Genomic DNA, 18,691 nt, shown 5'->3' with positions numbered 1-18,691 from the left:
ACTCCTTTATCCAAGTCAATGTTAATGAAAATAATTGAATAATTGAGTATTGGTCTCAGGACAGATCCTTACAGCATGCTACTAGATATATCCCCCCTTGTTTGACAGCAAACCACTGATAGCTTCTTTTTGAGTTTGGTTTTCAATGAGCTGTGAACCCATTTTATAGTAATTTAATCTAGATCATATTTCCTCAGTTTGTTTATGAGACTGTCATGTGGGATGGTGTCAAAAGCTTTACTACAAATCAAAATAGATCATGTTTGCTGCTTCCCCACATTCACTAGGCCAGTAACCCTGTCAAAGAAGGATGTTAGATTGGTTGACATGGCATGATTTGTTCTTCACAAATCCATACTGGCTATTACTATCACCCCATTATCCTCCAGGTGCGTACAAACTGATTGTTTAATAATTTGTTCCACTATCTTTTCAATGTATTGAAGTTAGGCTGCCTGGTCTATAATTTCTTGGGTCCTCCTTTCCTCCTGTTTTAAAGATAGGCATCATATTGGCCCTTCTCCAGGCCCTGGGGCCTCTCACACATCCTCCATGAGTCTCGGAGATAATCTAACATGTTTCAGTTAGAATCAAATGGACTAATAAGTGACCTTGGACTCACAAATATCTATTCACAGTATATGTTTTGCAAGACTACACACAACACATGTGTATCACACAGTGGTGTGTCTTTCACAATACAAAAAAGGTAAACGTGGAGTGATTAATAATATGCAAACACAATTATATCTTATGAATGCTGCTGTCCAGAATATACTAATGGGAAACTCTCTCTGTGCCAGACACCTCAAGTAACTGTGTTAGCAACTTTTAAAACATTTTAAGTCTCAAATATGCAGGATATTAGAAGGATGCCTCGGCTGTTATGTGCTTCCATTTTTTTCTTGAGTCAGTGATTTATTGTAGCAATCACTATAAAAGCGAGATCACACTCTGAAAAGTGACTGCAAAAATAGCATCATGAGGTTTCGTGTTTACTGTCTCAGTGACTTCCAATTCAAATATGTTAAATTAGGAAAAACATCTCTCTTTCTTTAACTGCTAGTGCTGCAAATTCAGTCCAGGATCTGAAAGTCAAACTGTATTTTTCACCACAAGTCATATAAGATTATGCTACCACAAATTAACAATTCTACACAAAAAATCAGAATAGAATATGCTCTTCCATAGTCATATCACTGCTTTGCAGTGATAAAAGAAAGAGCTTAAGACATCCTGCCATCTCTAAAACAGACAGAACTTGGGACACACAGAAAGAGAAGATCTGTTGACCCAGCTTTTAGTGAGCCAGCTTTTCTAACTGGAACCAAGTAGGAAATTCTCTAAGAATTAACGAGTGGAGCTGGAGGAATAAGTTGCTCATATATTGCTATATGCTACTCTCACCAATTGCTACTACTCTCCCATGTTCCAATCTCCCCAGTGCCTACTCAGCTCTGTGTTTTACTGCACAATGAAACAAACAGAGAGCATGAAGCAGAGGAAAGTAACAGAGCTCAAGTCAGACAGAGCTCGCTGTGCCACAAAACAGCAAAACTGGCAGCAATCAGGCCAAAGGCCATCTCCTACGAAGGGAGGAAAGGATAAGTTCCCCCATGCTGGGGGGGTAGGGGTGGGAGAGGAAGGGGAGGAGTGCGAGGAGGAAGAGGAAAGGTACCCATTGTGCTCCATCTTCCTTTAATTTTTATTCAAATGAAAAAATAATACAAGATACCAAATCTGAAAATATTTTACAAAACAGGCCTTAATAGTGGATAACTAACTGTGTGTTGAATTGAAACACTTCATTCAAACTGGATTTTTTAAGCTAGAGCAGTATATCATGTCTCTATTAACTCATATCTGACCTGTCATATATCATGGAGTGCATACCCACCAAGCCACAGTACTATAGTCATTGGGAAAGATTTGTTGAAAAAGCTTTCCTCTTGACCAGAACAGAATAGAACTTTGGTATTTCAGTACCTGAACATTTTCTATGCTTTCCCTATCAAAATAATTCCCTGTGGACTATTCACGTGACACATGTATTTACTGTATTTTCAGCACACAAAGGTAGAACATTTTTCATTAAATGGTTATCCTTATTTTATTTAATTACACGCAACTATCACTTAATGACTGATGTTGAACAAACCCTTGAGGTCAAATAAAATCTTTCCCCCATGTTACTGTGTTTAAAATGATCTTTGACTTATTAGCCTGTCAGATTACTACTTAAGCCATTCTGCTTATTTATCTAGAAAGATATTCTAGTTGAGTAACAATAAGAGCCTTTAGGAAAGAGATGTGAAAAGAAGCATGTAAGTATAAGAGATGGACTTCAAACTACTGAGTCTGTAACGTTTTACAACTAATAAGGGTGAAAAAAGAACAAAAAGAGGAGTGGCTTACGGAATGACATGGAAAGAAACTTTCTCTACACTACAACTTCAAATGCTGCCTGACCTTCCCTAAAGAAAAATACAGTCAATCTTGCTGTGGCAGAGAAATTGTCTACATGCAAAACCACAGGATTGGCTTATTTATTACTTTGTAAGACAGATATACAATGAAGTATGCATTGAAGGGAATTTGAAACTGTTTCAAAATCAAAACTGGCCCCCAGCCTAATGAGCAACACGTTTATGGTCCTTCCCTACCATTTCGTTTTTAGGCTTAGAAGTGCAGGAGACACATCCCTGCCATACCTTGGCTCTGTAGACGTTTGGTAGTAAGCTTTTAGGAAGACTAAATTCCATGCAAATTATTAATAGTGCTTTCTTTCTTATTGGTGAAATCTTTAGGGACATCTTACACTCTACATATTAATTAGATAGATATGTATCCCCAGTCACAGAAGACAACGCTATGTCTTCTTTTGGAGCTGCTACCTTCCCATCCCCTTTCTCACTTAAAATGCATTTCTATGTTTTCTATAGGAATATTTGAAACTGGGACACGTCACAATCCTGGCAGCAGGAAGACACATCTGTCTCTAATCAGGGAAAAAGGGAGAGTGTTTTCCTTCTGATCCTTTTCAAAGAAAAGGAACTCTCCCCTCAAGTCATTTTGATTTACCTGTGCAGAGCAATGGATGACCAGACATTATATCCACTGGTGAGCACAGGAGACCAAATTTCAGTTTGGACAAGACTAGTTTACAATGATATTATGAAGGGTCAGAACACTACTTGTCACAGAACACTACAGAAGGATCACATTCAGAACACTACTTGTCACTACTTGTCATAATGCAGTCTCATTTTACCCTTGACTCCACTATTCTTGGAAAAGATGAAAGAATGGGACTATTCTTGTTTGCAATCCCTTGTATATACATACCAGTTCATGCATGTCAGAACATAATCTTAGAAAAACAAAGGGTGCCTATAACCTTGGTAACTAATACAAAGACTTAAGAGATAGAAGGAGGAGATGAATTTAGTGAGGCCAATGACTGTACCTTCAAAATGTTTGCTCTTGCCTGAGTGACAGCGGAAGAGGAGCATCCAAACAGTCCACAGTGGTGAAGCCACATACAGAATATATACTACAGCATTACACAACAATTTTTATAGATAAAAGCATGGAAAGTGGTATGAAACAGTTTTATCATCATAGCCAAACCACCATTAAAGCAGCAAAGCTCCATTTCCCAAACTTTATCATTTAATAGTCTTCCTAAGTTCTTTTTGAAGCTAAAAAATTTTTTAAAAGCAATAGGTCACAGTCATTTTTCAGAGGTATCAACAAAGTAATCTGGAACACTGATAAGCATTCTTTAAGAAATATCCATTTCGATTAGGTATATATCATTCTAACATGCTTAGAGTCAACATTCCTGATAGGAAAAAAACTATACATACCTCAAAGCCAAGTCTATCTTTCTCTTTCCAAAAACAAAAATGTGTAACCTTCTTGTCCCAAAATTCATCTGGTTTTACTACACAAACAAGCGATACCTCAGCTGGAACAACATTCTGTAAAACAAATGAAAACAGTTAAAACATTCAAGATTAAATTTTCACTTATTGCAAAATCAGCTTGCATTTAGACAGCACCTTTCATCCAGGATCTTAAAACTTTCTACAAATATGATTTAAACAAGGCTTACACATCCAGGTGACACAGCTGGCTGTATACTAATTATACAGAGAGAAATTATACAGAGATTAAGTGATTTGCACTAAATCACACAGTGAGTCAGACACAGACCTGAGGATAGAATCAAGTCTCCTGATTCCCAACAGTATATTTGAAGACAGAACTCCAAAGCTAGGTCACCACAATAAAGAAACAAGTCAAGCTAGAAGAGAAATATATACTTTACTGTTAAATCAGGATTTGAGATCAATGGATCTGCAGTACACTATAACTATCATGTTTATTGTTCCCAGAATACAGTAAATACCCAAGCATTCTGTATCATTAAACTGATTAAATACATTATGCATTAAGTTGAGAAATCAGTATTTTTCTTACAAAACCTGAGTTCAAATATATTTTGCCTATTGAGTTGATATCCTCACATCACAATACAGACACCTTACTCTTCTGTCATCAACTATAATAAGAAGAGATATATGAATACAGTATTGAATACTGGAGAGCACTATAAGTAGAACTGATTTTAAATTATCTTGTTTTAAGATGAAAAACAATTAATAAGGGACAATTAATTAAATTGGCCCAAACTTTAGATTTAAAGAACAAGGTTTTGCAAAACCTAAATCTAACAGGGAAAAAAACAAAAAACAACAATTTGTCTTCATGAGTTTCTCTCCATTCTCACAGAAACAGATGTTTTAAAAACAGATTCCCCAACTACATTTTCAAACCAAACACTGCCTCACTGACAAAGTGAAGTGACTTCATGGATTTTCTTTGTCCAACCAGAGAAATATGAGAAGTAATCAGCCTAAATAAATTATTTAGATTTTCTAAATCATCATTTTTTGGTAATTTGCAATATGACTACTTTCATAGGCAAGAAAATATGTTTAAAATATTATTCTTCATAACGGAAACAATGAAACATTACATATACAGACAGAAACCCAGAATCAGGTGCTTTTAAACGTCATTATTCTAGGACATGGGATATAGATCCTGCTGAAGACCACTCATATAGACTTAAGGAAAGAGACAACAGGCACTTAACAAAAAAGAAAAGGTTTGGGGTCCAAATGTCAAATCTCATTAAGTCACCAGTCAGAAGCTCTTAAAGTTACTTATAAAGCCAAAAGGAAAGAGTAGCTCTTCCTGAAAAATCAATAGCTGGAAAACGATAAGTAGTCAGTCAGCCAAGTAGAGAAGAGTTGGCAGCCTATTGGTGTAAGCGATGGAGCTACAAAGCAGCACCTCCCACTTCTATTATGTATATTTTTAAATCCACCCAAGAGAAGTTTTATTTTTGCAAATGGAATTTGAACCTTTCAAATTTGTGAAAATAATTATAAGAAACCCCACTACCACAGACAGACCTCTAACCTCAGTGGACCTGAAAAGCCTGGTCCCTTGATGCAGTAAGAAGTAACACTAATGCTTACTAGGGAAGCTGGAAAGAAGCCCATAGATTGATTGTAGGTAGAAAGCGAAATTGCTTTGAAGCCAAGGGGCCAGTGGGCTCTCTTTTGAACAGAGAAGAGTCTATTATATGTAACATAGACACAAATCCTGGTTATATTACTCACATGAATAGTCCCATTGAAATCCTCTGCAGTCGGATTTGGCTTGAAAGAGACTATTGGCATAGCTAAAATGAGCAGGATTTGGCCATTGGTGTTTTCCACCATAAGATACACACAGAGTGCCAGTAATGTTAGACCTACATATCCATAACTGACACTGAAAAATGTTTTAAACTGAAAATAAATTTTAATTTCTGACCTAAAAATGTTGCAAAAGCACATGCACATTAGAAGAACAAACAATCTACACACATTACTGTGTGATATGAAAGTTGGTGAAAGCAAACAGTCATATCCTGCTGAAAATTTTCAAGATCATGTTATTTATTGCTCATATGGGTGTGGCTCAATATTATGAAAGCTTGATAATTAAACAAACAGCTTTGTAAAGTCCAGATTTTCAATCCAGCCTCTAAATTTGTGAAAGACAAGGCATTTTGGGAACCCTAAAAATTCAAATGTCTATGTTACAATTGGATAAATACTCCTGGTTTCCTTTTCTGAGTGTACAAATACAAATTTTGAAGAACCCAAATCTGAACACCCATAAACTTACATGTACAATGTAGGGCATGCAAATATAGAGGATGCTTTTGAAAATGTGGCCTTAAAAATCTATTGTTTCAATTTAATGTATTAATTGAAATTATTTTTCTATGCCAGATTCATTACAAATTAAAACTGCAAGATCATTGTTATTGTGCTTGTTCAACTCAGCTCTTTCACTCACACCTCCCTCCACCCCCATTTAAAAATGAATAGTTCTGTGCTTCTTTACTTTCCGGGTACTTACTCATAAGAATGATCCTGCATTTCACATCTTCTCTGTTATTTATTAGAAATCAAAACTAGAGGCAAATTCATTTAGTCTTTTCCTGCATGCTACTATTATATTTCTGTAGCTGGCACTAACATTTTCTTTTTTTAGAATTATCAGAGAAAGGCAAAAGAAAAGGCACTTGTATTTCTTATATATATAACCATGTTGTTTCAAAGCAAGTTGATTTTCACTTCTGTTTCTGGAGACTAACTTTTATGGCATTTTAATAGTAAAGATTTTAGACTGCCAGTCACAGTAGCTGCTAGCTGCTTCTTAACAGCAAACATTTTTAAAATAAGCTGTAAGGTTCCTCTCAATTGCTGCAATTAAAAAACACTTTCATCCCCCCCACCCGGAATAGAATATAAAATACAAAAATCAAACCAAACAAAAACTGACGCTCTGCTGCTCCGAAGCTTGCTAGACTCAGGGCTCTAAAGGACCTCCAAAGGAAGCAAACTCCACACACAGAGACCCTTACCTGAGAAAGTTTTACTGCCTACAGAGGAGTCTCTAATTCCAGGCAATGGCAAGAATCTGATCTTAAATACCATGGTAGGACATAGAATGAGAATCAGTCTCTCAAACAGTTGGGATACAGAACATTCAAAGAATTAAAAGCTATCGAATTGTATCAGGAAGCCAACACAAAGACTGCAACACAGTAACACACCTGTATTCTGAATTAGCTGGAGCTCCGGGATAGGCTTCATAAATAGATATAAACAGAGTGCCCAACCAGCACTGGAAATGACAAAGGCTGGAAAACCATTGCCATGCCTATACAAAAGAGGGAGGACCATAGCCTCCTGATTAGCCATAAATTATGAAAATCACGGAGACACACTAAAGATTCAATAGGGCCCTGATGTTGTAAACTATTCACATTTAACATGGTAATACACTTGTAGAAGTTTTATCTAGGTCTGAGTGGAAGGCTGCACAGATCAAAGCTAAGTTTTGTCATTTCTTTTAGGGGAATCTCTGCAGTAAAAAGAAGAGTTGCCGTGCAATGCATTTAGGGTTCCATGAGCAACATTTGTTAGTCTCTCAGTCCTGTTCCTCCCCTTCTGGCAGGGTTTTATTCCCTCAGGCCTCTGTAGCTTTGAGCCAGGGGGTTAGCGGGGAAGCCTCCCTCCCTGCGTTCCCCTTCATCTGGTTCTTTGGTCTTGCCATCAGTCACTGTACTCCTCCAATACTCCCACCAGCTCCCTTTCCTCTCTCTCCTATCTGTCTGGTGCAGGGGTTTTAATCGGGTTTCTGGCTGGGCCTTAATTGGCCTCAGGTGCTCCTAACTGACCTGTAGTAACTCCTGTTCAGTCTACCAGGAACAAAGCTCTGACCATTCTGGGGCTTACATATCTCCCTTCTATTACCCTTGCTGCCTTCTGGCCCTGCTGTCTCACAACAGTCAGCCATAACCATCTCCTCAAGTCTAGACTACTGCAATGTGCTCTACTTGAAGTCTACTGAGAAGCTCCAGTTACCAAAACGTTCAGTGGGCCCCCCCCACAGGTGCTCACAGAACTAAACATCTGTACTCAAGTTGGGCTTCCTTGTCATTTCTAGATGCAAATCACCATATTGAAAAGAAGGCGGCCTCCAATCTGATCCATTTTATACAAAATAATACAATCCTAGGCTCTCAGCGTATGTGACCCTCAGTTGAGAAAAGTAAGAATAACTATCTATAGAAGTATATAAACCCCTTTTTGGATTAATTGCTTCTACTTGCACAGAATTTTGTTACACAGCATATATTTTTTAATTAAATTATGAACTGTCTAGTTCCCAATAAAGATATTTCAGCTGCTAGAGTAATGCAGCAATTTGACTACCATCTATAAAACTAATCTGTTGACTATGAATATATAAAAATTGATTTACCTGGAGCATTAGCACAACCGTCTTTACCACATTCCATTGTGATTTTCTGCCATCAACTATCACAGTAAATCCTCTAGCTTTACACTTTTCACTAAAACAAAAAAAGACACTTTTAGCAAACAATAAAACACAAGAACAAAATGTCAGATATCACAGTTATTTGCTTGGCTATTACTGACTTTCATCACGCCATTTTCAAAATGGGACACTGATATGGAATTTTGCAATTTTACTTACTAAAAATCTTCCCTTAAAAATGAAAGTATGTTCACTTAGAAAATATTTTTCCTTTATATTGCTCAGGAATATTAGTGTGTTACTGTACCATACTAGCAATTTTAAAAAACAGACTTAATACATTTTCTGGAATATCAAATACTTATAATATTTTGTGTTTATATCACAGTTCTTCTTATCAAGGATCATAAAGTGCCTTGTAAACATTAAACAGATAAATATGACACTATCCCTATGCAGCATTTTATAGATGGGTAACAGAGGCACAGGAGGTTAATTTTCCTAAGGTCACCCAGGAAGTCTGTTGCACAGTGAAGAATACAACTTCAAATACAACTGTTCCTAAATCACCTGATCTAGTTCCCAATCCTGGAAAACACTGAGGCTTATGTTCAATTTCAAATATTCACTTAAGTGCTCTTCTTAAACAGGACCCTTATTGCAGCATACAAAGAGCCATCCAGAAGAATCCAAGCAGATATAAAAGGGGAAAATATAGTTCACATTGATAGCGTTTATTTACCACCTTTTTAATTAACAATTTTTAAGTAAAAATATATAATTTTCAAAGTAGTATATATTCATACCAAAAATACTGAAAGAACATGAAGGTTACAAAGTCAAGTGCTCAAAAGTTAGGAAATGCCAGGAGCAGCATACAGAATACAGGAAAATCTCAGTCCTTGCTCCCAATTCCAGTGCCAGGCACCACAGCATTTCACAAGATAGAGTCCTGCTCAGTGCCTCCAGCTCTGGTCTAGGGCATGCTTGTACGGATGGAACATTCAAAAAATTTAGCTGCTGGCGTCTAACAAACCTGAACTGAGCATGTGCGTGTGGCAATTTTCAGAGGCTTATAACTTGATCAAATTTTGGTGAACTCTGGGCAATATCCCTGTCAAATTTTAAGTCCATGTTTTAAACATGCAGGCTCTAGAACTGCTCAGTGAAATCACTCAGCATGGGAAGTTTCAGCAAGTGATAAGCAGCTGAGAACACAGGAAAGCGTTAACTAACCATGCACACTGGTGCCAGCTCTGCCTATAAACTGTTCAATAAGACATCCTAGTCATTGTTCAAATATCTACAATATTTACAATATTATTACTACACATGTATTTTTTTTAATTTATTATAATTGCAACGTTATGGGGATTACTATCACTTAAGCTGCCAAGTGCACTTAATTTAATGAACAAAAACAGTGTGCACATACTATGTTTTTTTAAATCAATATACCGACTTTTTAATTTATTTTTTAATTAAAAAAAATTTTAGCTCCTGAAAACCTACATATACAACAAAGACGCTATTACTACAATAACCCTATTAATTTCCTATAGGGCTACTCATAGTAGCAAGCATTATGTATAACTTCGGGTCCAGTTTTGCAAACCATTGATTCATGGAAATCCCATACAAGTCAATAAGACTACTCTCACAAGTAAAGCTTTCAAGAATTAGGCTTGATATTTGTTGGAAATGCATAAGGCTGGTTTGGGGACAAAATGCTAACTTACAATCTTTTTTAAAGGTTTCCAGAAGAGCACAATGAATATTTAATATTTAAAGCAAAACACTTTTTTTTTTTTTTAAAGTAAATTCTTTCTACTATTAAACCAACAGTAAATCAGGATGGTCTCCATACTGTGGTCATAAAAATGGTCGCTTTTCTACAAGACTGTACCAGTAGTGGGAATGTCCAACTCTATTTTCAAATGCATTTCACAGTCTACACATGATACAAGCAATGCTTAGTGTGACTTTTCAGATAGCTTTTAGCAAAATAATTGTAATATAGATGACAGATAGTAAAGGAACTAGTATTTGCTAAAATACTTATGTCTACATTTTTTCAATAAATAGGACAAAATTCTGAAGTCAATTAAAGTACTTGAATGAATAAGGTAAGCATAATTTTCGTCCACAATTTTGTAAAAGTTCCATACTCTTTTTTTAAAAACCAAACAAAAATATGAATGTACAATTAACAGCATCTAAGTAATTAAGAGTACAAGTAAATTATTTGGTCAAGTTTTACAGAAGAAGTCATTTCAGATTTCTTTTAGGGTCAGTAATATTCATTTTTCTTATCTTTGGCCTTGACTTTAGAGACTTGACTTTAGAGCCAGATCATTAATCTATATATTTGAAAAGATCTGATACTCTCATTAGCAAAATAAAATGCATAAAGCATTTTTATTTAATTATGCTAACATCTCCCCCTTTCTCCCCACTTATAGTTGGTCTTTTAACCATGATGGAAACATGAGCTTTCTTTTCTTTCTTTCTTTCTTTTTTTTTGGGGGGGGAAGAAGGGGGAATGGGAGCGGAGGGGCCAGAATCAAACACAAAATGATAAAACAAAGATTTGAGGATGACTTGCCACTTCTGCTGGATAATTCCCCTCCCAAGATCCAATCAAATAAATTAATAATATCTGGCCAAATAAATATGGGCCTGAACCTACAGCTGTTCCACAAGGAGATCTCCCACTGAAGTTCATGACTTTACTATCAAATCAATATTTAATGATACAATTCTGAAATCCACTGAACTCTGGCCCAAATTCAGCAAAACAATTTTGCATATTCTTAACTTTAAAAGCATGTGAATAATCTCACTAACGGCAATGCGACTCCATACATGCTTAAAATTATGCACACACTTCAGCACTTCGATGAATCAGGGCCTGTATGCACAGAAGGGTTGCAAAGGTAAAGGAATAAACTCTTTTCTGCCTGAAAGTCTCATCAATTCCAATGACAAGGCTTTTTAATTTTGGAGTTAAATTACAGTGCAAGTTAGTTCACACCACAATACATGTGCATTACCAGAAATAAAAAAATACTACACATATTGCAACAACACATTGGTGAAACACAACAGACAGAAAAAAACAAGCAGGATAATTAAAAGAAATTAGCACACACCTTTTCATGTACTATGTTATTTGTGTTTTAAGTTGTTCTAATGAAATCAAATGAGAGATTACATTATAGTATAACCTATGTAAAATACATTTTGTATTGGAAGATACAATAAAAATATTTAGTGCTTTTAAGAAAAACACCTTGAGAGTCACTTAGTCACCTTGGTATGCTTAGCAGATAGTCTAGGGTAACACTCAACTCATCCATATTTGTCTGTTCAAGGCATAATGGAATTGTCAGAATGAGGCCACTTCGTCTGTCCTTTCCTCCTATTTAAAAATAAAAAATGCATTACAAAGATTTAATATAGTTTTAAGACAAAAATACATATTTTCAGTCACATAATCTCTAACTGCTATAAAGATTACAAGTGAAAAAAGGTGCTGTACTTTGGAGGAAGTATTGTAATTAAAGAACATTTGGTGAAGCATTTCTTGGACCTTAAATCATAGTTATATACTAAGTGTTTTAACAAAATAGACTACACTAAGTATCTGTAATCAACCAGTAAATGACATGCCCAAAACACAGGGTTTGGTCATGAGGTTACTTTTATGCAAAACACTGTTATGATATATATTAACAACTGTGAAGACTTAAAACATCTCAATGTCTTTTCAGGAGGCTATAAATTGACAGTAAGGCTCCCAGTCTAGGAAGGTACTTTAGCATGAACTTGACTTCAGTAGAACTATTCATATGCTTAAAATTAGGCACATGCTTAAATACCTTGCTGAATCAAGCCCTAAAAGGTGGAAATGTAGAGCATAAATAAGGATATGATTTGGTCACAAAGGTCACAGATTCCGTGACTAACAGATCTCCATGACTTCCACCATGACCAGACCCTGATTTTGTACATTTTTACTATGAATGTTCCATAAATGTTGCCTATTTTTACAGTGACAAAATTGTATCCATAAACATAAATACACTTTGACCAAGATATCTTAAAGGTTGCCTAAAGTTAGGCTCCTAAATCCATATTAATGGCCATATTTTCAGAATGTCTAAACACCCAAGAACTCATAATGGCCTGTGTATCTACACTGGAACAACAGTAAATACATTGTACAGTTTCTGTTAGCACACAGAGGATTGTCATAAAAAATTTAAAGGAATAATGAATACGGCAGAATCAAAACATACAAGATGTAAGGCCTATTTTCATAGGTCTAGATCATGCAGAACTCTCACTGAAGTGTTGAGAGATGTGGATGCTCTGAAAATCAGGTCCTTAATGTTTTATCCACAACCCTTTTTAGTATATAGAAAAAGGAATTCAGTCATTTCACTAGATTTCATGAAGTGATAAACCTTCAGTACTGAGGCATTGACTCGACTCAATCATCCACTTTTTAAATTCTCAAATACCATCATGCTTTCTCCCAAGCTTCCCCTCACGCATGGGAGGAGCTCCTTGTAAACATTCCCAAAGTAATTTCTTTGTTCTCTTTCAAATCCTGTGTTTGTACACTGCCTAGCACAATAGGGTCCTGGTCCATGACAAGTGCTCCTAGGTGCTACGATAATTCAAAGAAATAATAATAATTACAATACCAACCTAAGAAAAATGGACTTCCAAGTTTGCTCTCAATAAAGATGAACATGGCACTGAAGGTAAAATATACTTTACATTTCATATCACTCCACAAATTATGTAAACCATTTACCAAACAATGCTTTTAATCTCATTTGAAATGGCTGTTTAAGCCACACGGTAGATGTCTACAATACTAGGTACTAACAATATATGGCCAGGGCTGGCCCATGCCATATCCCCATTTTGCCTCTCTGATGGCACAAAAGGGTCAGACACAGATTCCTTTGGTAGGAAAGAACCCTGGTCTGGCATAGAGCTAGTTCTATCCCATCCCCTCAACGTCCCCTCCACTTAGGGGGTATGTCAAAGATATGCTGTGTGCAGAAGGGCATGCGACCAGTGCAATGCCACTGCTCCCCACCCCTAAGAGCCATTAACACGAGATGGCATAATTTAGAGCAGCCATTTGCTCTAATTGCAACGGTCCAAACCCAGACCTCAGCTGGCCCCAGGATCTTGGGCTGAAGTGACAAAGCCACCTTTGCTCTCCTACTGAGGTGCACGGTGCCAAACTCCAGCTCATTCCAGGACTTTCCCAGTTGCAACATCTTGTTGGTTTCTTTGTTCATCTTCAGAAACCAGTGGGTGCAGAGAAACTAACAAGAATCATAACAGCTCTGCCCTACGGCTGCTTGGGGAGAGTTACGAGCAACAGAAGAGAGAGGCAAGCTGAAACCATTCATTAGTGAGAAGGGCAAAACACAAAGGCAGAGGAAGGGCAAAGTAGCAGACATACCTCCATTACAGCAAAATATGATGGACAGGTAAACTAGTGGAAATGTCCCCACTGTACACCACAATCGTAGGTGCCTGGGGTCTCAGAGCAAGTTTGGGGAAAATCAAAGGGTATGCTCATTATCAGACCTACTAGCCAGAGGCTGAAATGGAATATGGAGCCACCAAAACAGGAGCAGCATTTTAGTAGGAATCCATAATCCCAGCATCCTCCCACTTCTCAGTTGGTGGGTGGGATGATAGATCTCACCTGATCCTTGTCCCTCTTTCACCAGTCAGCACATATCAGTTCTACCACTCACGTTCCCATAGTAAAGCATTGCAAGATATCATTTGGACATGGACAGTCTAATGGATGCCCCATTTCCAGTTCTAGTTACTAGTTCACTGATGTATCATAAGCAAAACTGCCAGACTGAACAGAATTGTCTATCTTTGCACTTGGTCTTTTCAGCAACCATCTTCCTGAGAAACTGTATTTCAGGCTGAAAACATGCTGTTTATCTCATATTTCGTAATGAAATAAAGTACCTGGGAGTGAACAGATATAAATTGCAGCAGGATTAACACGTTAGCCAGTTAGATTGTTAAACAATCACTCTGGCCTTATATTATAATCTTTTTCTATCCTTCAGGGTTTTTTTTTTTCAATGCATTAAAAGTTTCAAGTTGCAGTTTCAAAGTAAATTGCAAATCTTAGTAGCTTTATAGGTGTTCTGATTTTCTTTGCCATTGCTTATTGGGATAAAATATTTTTTTTAAATGTATTAACCTTTTTATAAAATCCCACAGGATACTCTAATATAACAAGAAGTTACTTACAGACATTAAGGAGACAGTTTCCAAACTACTTCAACCAGACCTGGAAAGCTGGATTTTGTATGACAGGTGATAATCTCAGTTTTATTATTGAGGGAACTGGAGATGGGGGGAGGAGAATTGTTTTCAGAGATCTTAAAAAGGCAGGTTTTTCTTAAGTGATTTTAAATACCTCGGTTATGAAGTTAAGAAAGGCATTAAATCATGATGTTTTTGCTTCATGACAGAAGTTGATCTAGCTGGACCTTGAATTATGACTAATCAGTCTACAAAGACACTTAAAGAGAGTTCTATCTGTGCAGAAGTATATATGACATAAATGATGAACAAACCACAAACCAACTCTGCCCCCCGCCCCCCAAATCAAAACACTAGTATCAAGTATTGCAGATATTGAGTGGAACTCTTTCTCAAGGTAAGCAAAGATGCAGATGGCATAACTTGGCTGTTTATACAATTAGTGTTGGAATTTTAACTGCAATAATAGTTCCAGGGAGGATGGGGCTAGGCTGTTCTCGGTGGTGGCAGATGACCGAACAAGGAGCAACGGTCTCAAGTTGCAGGGCGGGAGGTCTAAGTTGGACATTAGGAAAAAGTTTTTTACTAGGAGGGTGGTGAAGCACTGGAATGGGTTACCTAGGGAGGTGGTGGAATCTCCATCCTTAGAGGTTTTTAAGGTGAGGCTTGACAAAGCCCTGGTTGGGATGATATAGCTGAGGTTAGTCCTGCTTTGAGCAGGGGGTTGGACTAGATGACCTCCTGAGGTCCCTTCCAACTCTAATATTCTATGATTCTATTCTATGAATAGTTAAAAGTCTGTTCTTTTTCAAAACCATTCAAAGTCCAAAACTGGAATTAAAGATCCAATGATGACATCTGAAATATAAGAGAACTGGGCATATTCCACATCCCTCACAAAGTTCCAGATTCTGCGCACCTTATTCATATAATTAGCCCTTTAGATTCAGTAGCACTATTTCAAGTAAGAAAGGATTCTTCCCACCCACCCCCCCCCCCCCCGGAAGTCATCTGTGAGGTTTATAGTAGTTTTCTAACATGATAGCCAAAGAGAATGCTAACATAGATTATAGATAACTGGCCACACTGTGTGTTAAATGGTGTTCTCAAAGACCCTTTAATTTCACCATCTTTGTTGCTGCCTCATTTCCAAGTGAAAGGACAAAGGAGGGAACTTGCAGCATGTGGGTTGGCCCCTAACCCAGAAATCAGAAAGCAGCTGTAGGACAATTCCTGATAGTTAGTCTTCTCCATTCTATAGCTCCACTGTTTTGAGCTGCTGAAGCTACAGACAGCTCCCCTTTGCCTCCTCTCTTCCTGAACAGCAGGGGCTACTGAAAGCTCAACCAGTAGCAAAGGAAGGGTCTGGAAATGAAAAAGGAGAAGGGAAGGAAATTGGATCAAATTTGTTCAGAAGCTGAAAGGCTGCCTTTACTTTTATCTTCAGTCTGAGTGCACTCAAAAAAAAAGCACAATTTCTCTCCTCCAGTTATATGGCTTGCAAATATATGAAATTCAACTAACAAGAATAAAATGGTATTTGTCTTAAGATCTGAAGTAAGGCTTCAAAAGTCATGTTCCTCCACTGACAGAATGTCTTCACAAGGTTCTCAAAAACAAGAACAAAAAGACTAAATAAGGAAAGGAGTGCTACTTTAAAAGTCAAACAAAATATGGTCTTCCACCATCAAAAACCAAACCACATCTCTCTTAAGAGGCAGGGGAATATATCCATCTCAATATTGAGTTTAACTCTGAGCAAGCAGACAGTAGAAAAAATAAGACAAGCATGCTCCATCCACAAAAGCTGACAACAAAGGTAATGTGTTTCATAGTTTAGATCCACGAAGGCTGAATTCAAGAAGTAGTTACAGATCTTAAAAATGGATGCACGAAGGAAGAATTAGCATACCGAATGAACGAGCAAAGAGCCACTGTCACATACGGAGATGACAAGATTAAAAAAGAAAACAAAACAAAAAGATGAAAGGATTTTGAGCTCAAACTCAATGACCTACCTGAAATATCACAAACAAATGAAGAATAACGGTATCCCTGAAGAGAGTGGAAAAAATAACCTTACAGAACTTGTGGAGGCTCTATTTAAATACATTCTAGACAGAGAAGAACATGTCTCTATTCAAGCCCATTTTTCTTTCTTCCAACAGACTACACCAGGAGTCTATCCCAGAGAGGCTTAGTCATCTCTATTACTATGCCGACAAGGATCAAACCATAAGAAAAATTAAAGGATAAAGGATCCTTTAATGGTCCAAGATTACAGAATTGCAATATACCAGTCTGTCAAATTTAACTTTAAAAAAAGGCAAGGTAATATCACATAGCAGTGAAATTGTGCTTCTTACAAAAACCACATCTACTTACATGAGCAAAAATATTGCTGCTTTTCACCTGAGGGCAAATACTTCCTCAACAACAACTGACTCTTTTAATACAAGTAATGATTCCCTCCACCTTTATTAACACAGAAATAGTACCAAAGAGTTGAACACAGACTATTTCCAATGCCTCCTTTTCTTTTGTCACCAATAATCCTTCATGAGCTCACCTGCTTGCTTATGTGTTGAGCAACATCAGATCTCATGTGATGGGGAGAGAGAATAGTGACACTGATTTTAGCAATAATATAAATTTGCTTCACTCATTATAGGACAGGAATAGGAGTGATGCTCCATTTTCTGTAGAAATAACATGTCTCCTGCAAAGCAAACTACCACTTGACTGCCATTCTCAACTAATTCACATAGGGAACTGAATTAACTTGTAAAACAAAGAGTGGCTCCCACTTTTCAAATACAAAAATAAATAAATAAATCACCTGAGGCAGCTGAGTTTTAAAACTAACAAAACTGGTTAGCAAGATATCAGCAAAGAAAATGAGGGACAATAGCTACAGTTTCCCCCTTCCATCAGATTAAGGAATTATAGTACAGTATCATTATTCTGCATACTAAACCAATTCCTTTGCATTCAAGGAAACAACAGGATAGAGTCAACATATTTAATGTTTTCTTTTATATGGTAAAGCTAGTTACTGCCTGGTTACTTAGTTGTGATACAGAACTTCTGCTTTTAACGGAGTGACTGATCCACAAAGACCGAACATTTAGCTGTGAGAGAGGCATATCTAAAAACCTGTACAATACAAGTGGCTATCAGAGACTGTCAGCGTTTCTGCAGCATCTTCGAAACAACCAACTCTTTCTTCTATAGAACTAGTGTATTTACTCCAGGTACAGCATTGTAACAATAGCTCAGTGCTATACGTACATATTAAGTATTTATATAGTATCTTTCCTCCCAAAGATAATACTTCAGGATCCACAGGCCAAATTCACTGACTCCATTGGAATTGCAACCGCTTGTGCCAGGGGTGAATTTGGCCCCATGTATCTCTTCAATTCCTTGAGAATGCAATATTACAGTTTTACAATACATAGCAACGGTTCAGAACAGATCAAGACTGAAAGTGAAGAATGATCTACTTAATTCAGCATTTGGTTTCCAACAGGTACCAGGGCCAAATGTTCAAAGGAAGGTACCAAGACTCCCCATAATAGACAATTATGGAATAACCTCCCATAGACCACCTCTTTATCAGCTACTGGGAAACATGGAATCCTATGTAAAGTTGACTTTTCAACTGACCTTTAGAATGTATTTATTTATAAGTCTACACAAAATATATATTATTCTGAAAACAAACAGTTTTTAAGGTCAGACTTATACCTAGTCTTGGCAGAAATCAATTTTTGGATTTTTTTATAATTTTGATAGATAATAGCTATTTTTATTTTTAAGCATTTTTTTCAATTTTTAATCTATTTCCATTTTCACAGTTGTGGGAAATTATGGTGGGTCTGACAATGGAGGTGACAGGCAAAAAAAATCTACTGGGGGAAGGGAAGCAGCAATATTTTGGTTT

At 36.9% G+C, this 18,691-nt stretch overlaps 1 protein-coding gene across 8 annotated transcripts in view; it reads right to left on the bottom strand.

Annotated features, from left to right (window-relative positions):
• The window catches only part of SESTD1 (SEC14 and spectrin domain containing 1), a 102,185-nt gene that overhangs the window by 42,891 nt on the left and 40,603 nt on the right, over positions 1-18,691 (bottom strand). For all 8 annotated transcript variants that reach the window (XM_067549100.1, XM_067549099.1, XM_067549106.1 and 5 more), the window contains 3 exons: positions 11,731-11,839; positions 8,401-8,491; positions 3,870-3,983 (listed from right to left, as the gene is read on the bottom strand). In XM_067549100.1, coding sequence (XP_067405201.1) covers positions 3,870-3,983; positions 8,401-8,491; positions 11,731-11,839 — 314 coding nt within the window. The remainder of the gene's footprint in view (positions 1-3,869; positions 3,984-8,400; positions 8,492-11,730; positions 11,840-18,691) is intronic.

The sequence above is a fragment of the Emydura macquarii genome, unplaced genomic scaffold (genome assembly GCF_026122565.2).
Source record: "Emydura macquarii macquarii isolate MOO-44397 ecotype Brisbane River unplaced genomic scaffold, CSIRO-AGI_Emac_v2 contig_1253, whole genome shotgun sequence".
In the NCBI taxonomy this organism is placed as follows: domain Eukaryota; kingdom Metazoa; phylum Chordata; order Testudines; family Chelidae; genus Emydura; species Emydura macquarii.
The sequence above is the reverse complement of the archived record's forward strand: the minus strand, read 5'-3'. Positions and strand labels throughout refer to the sequence as shown.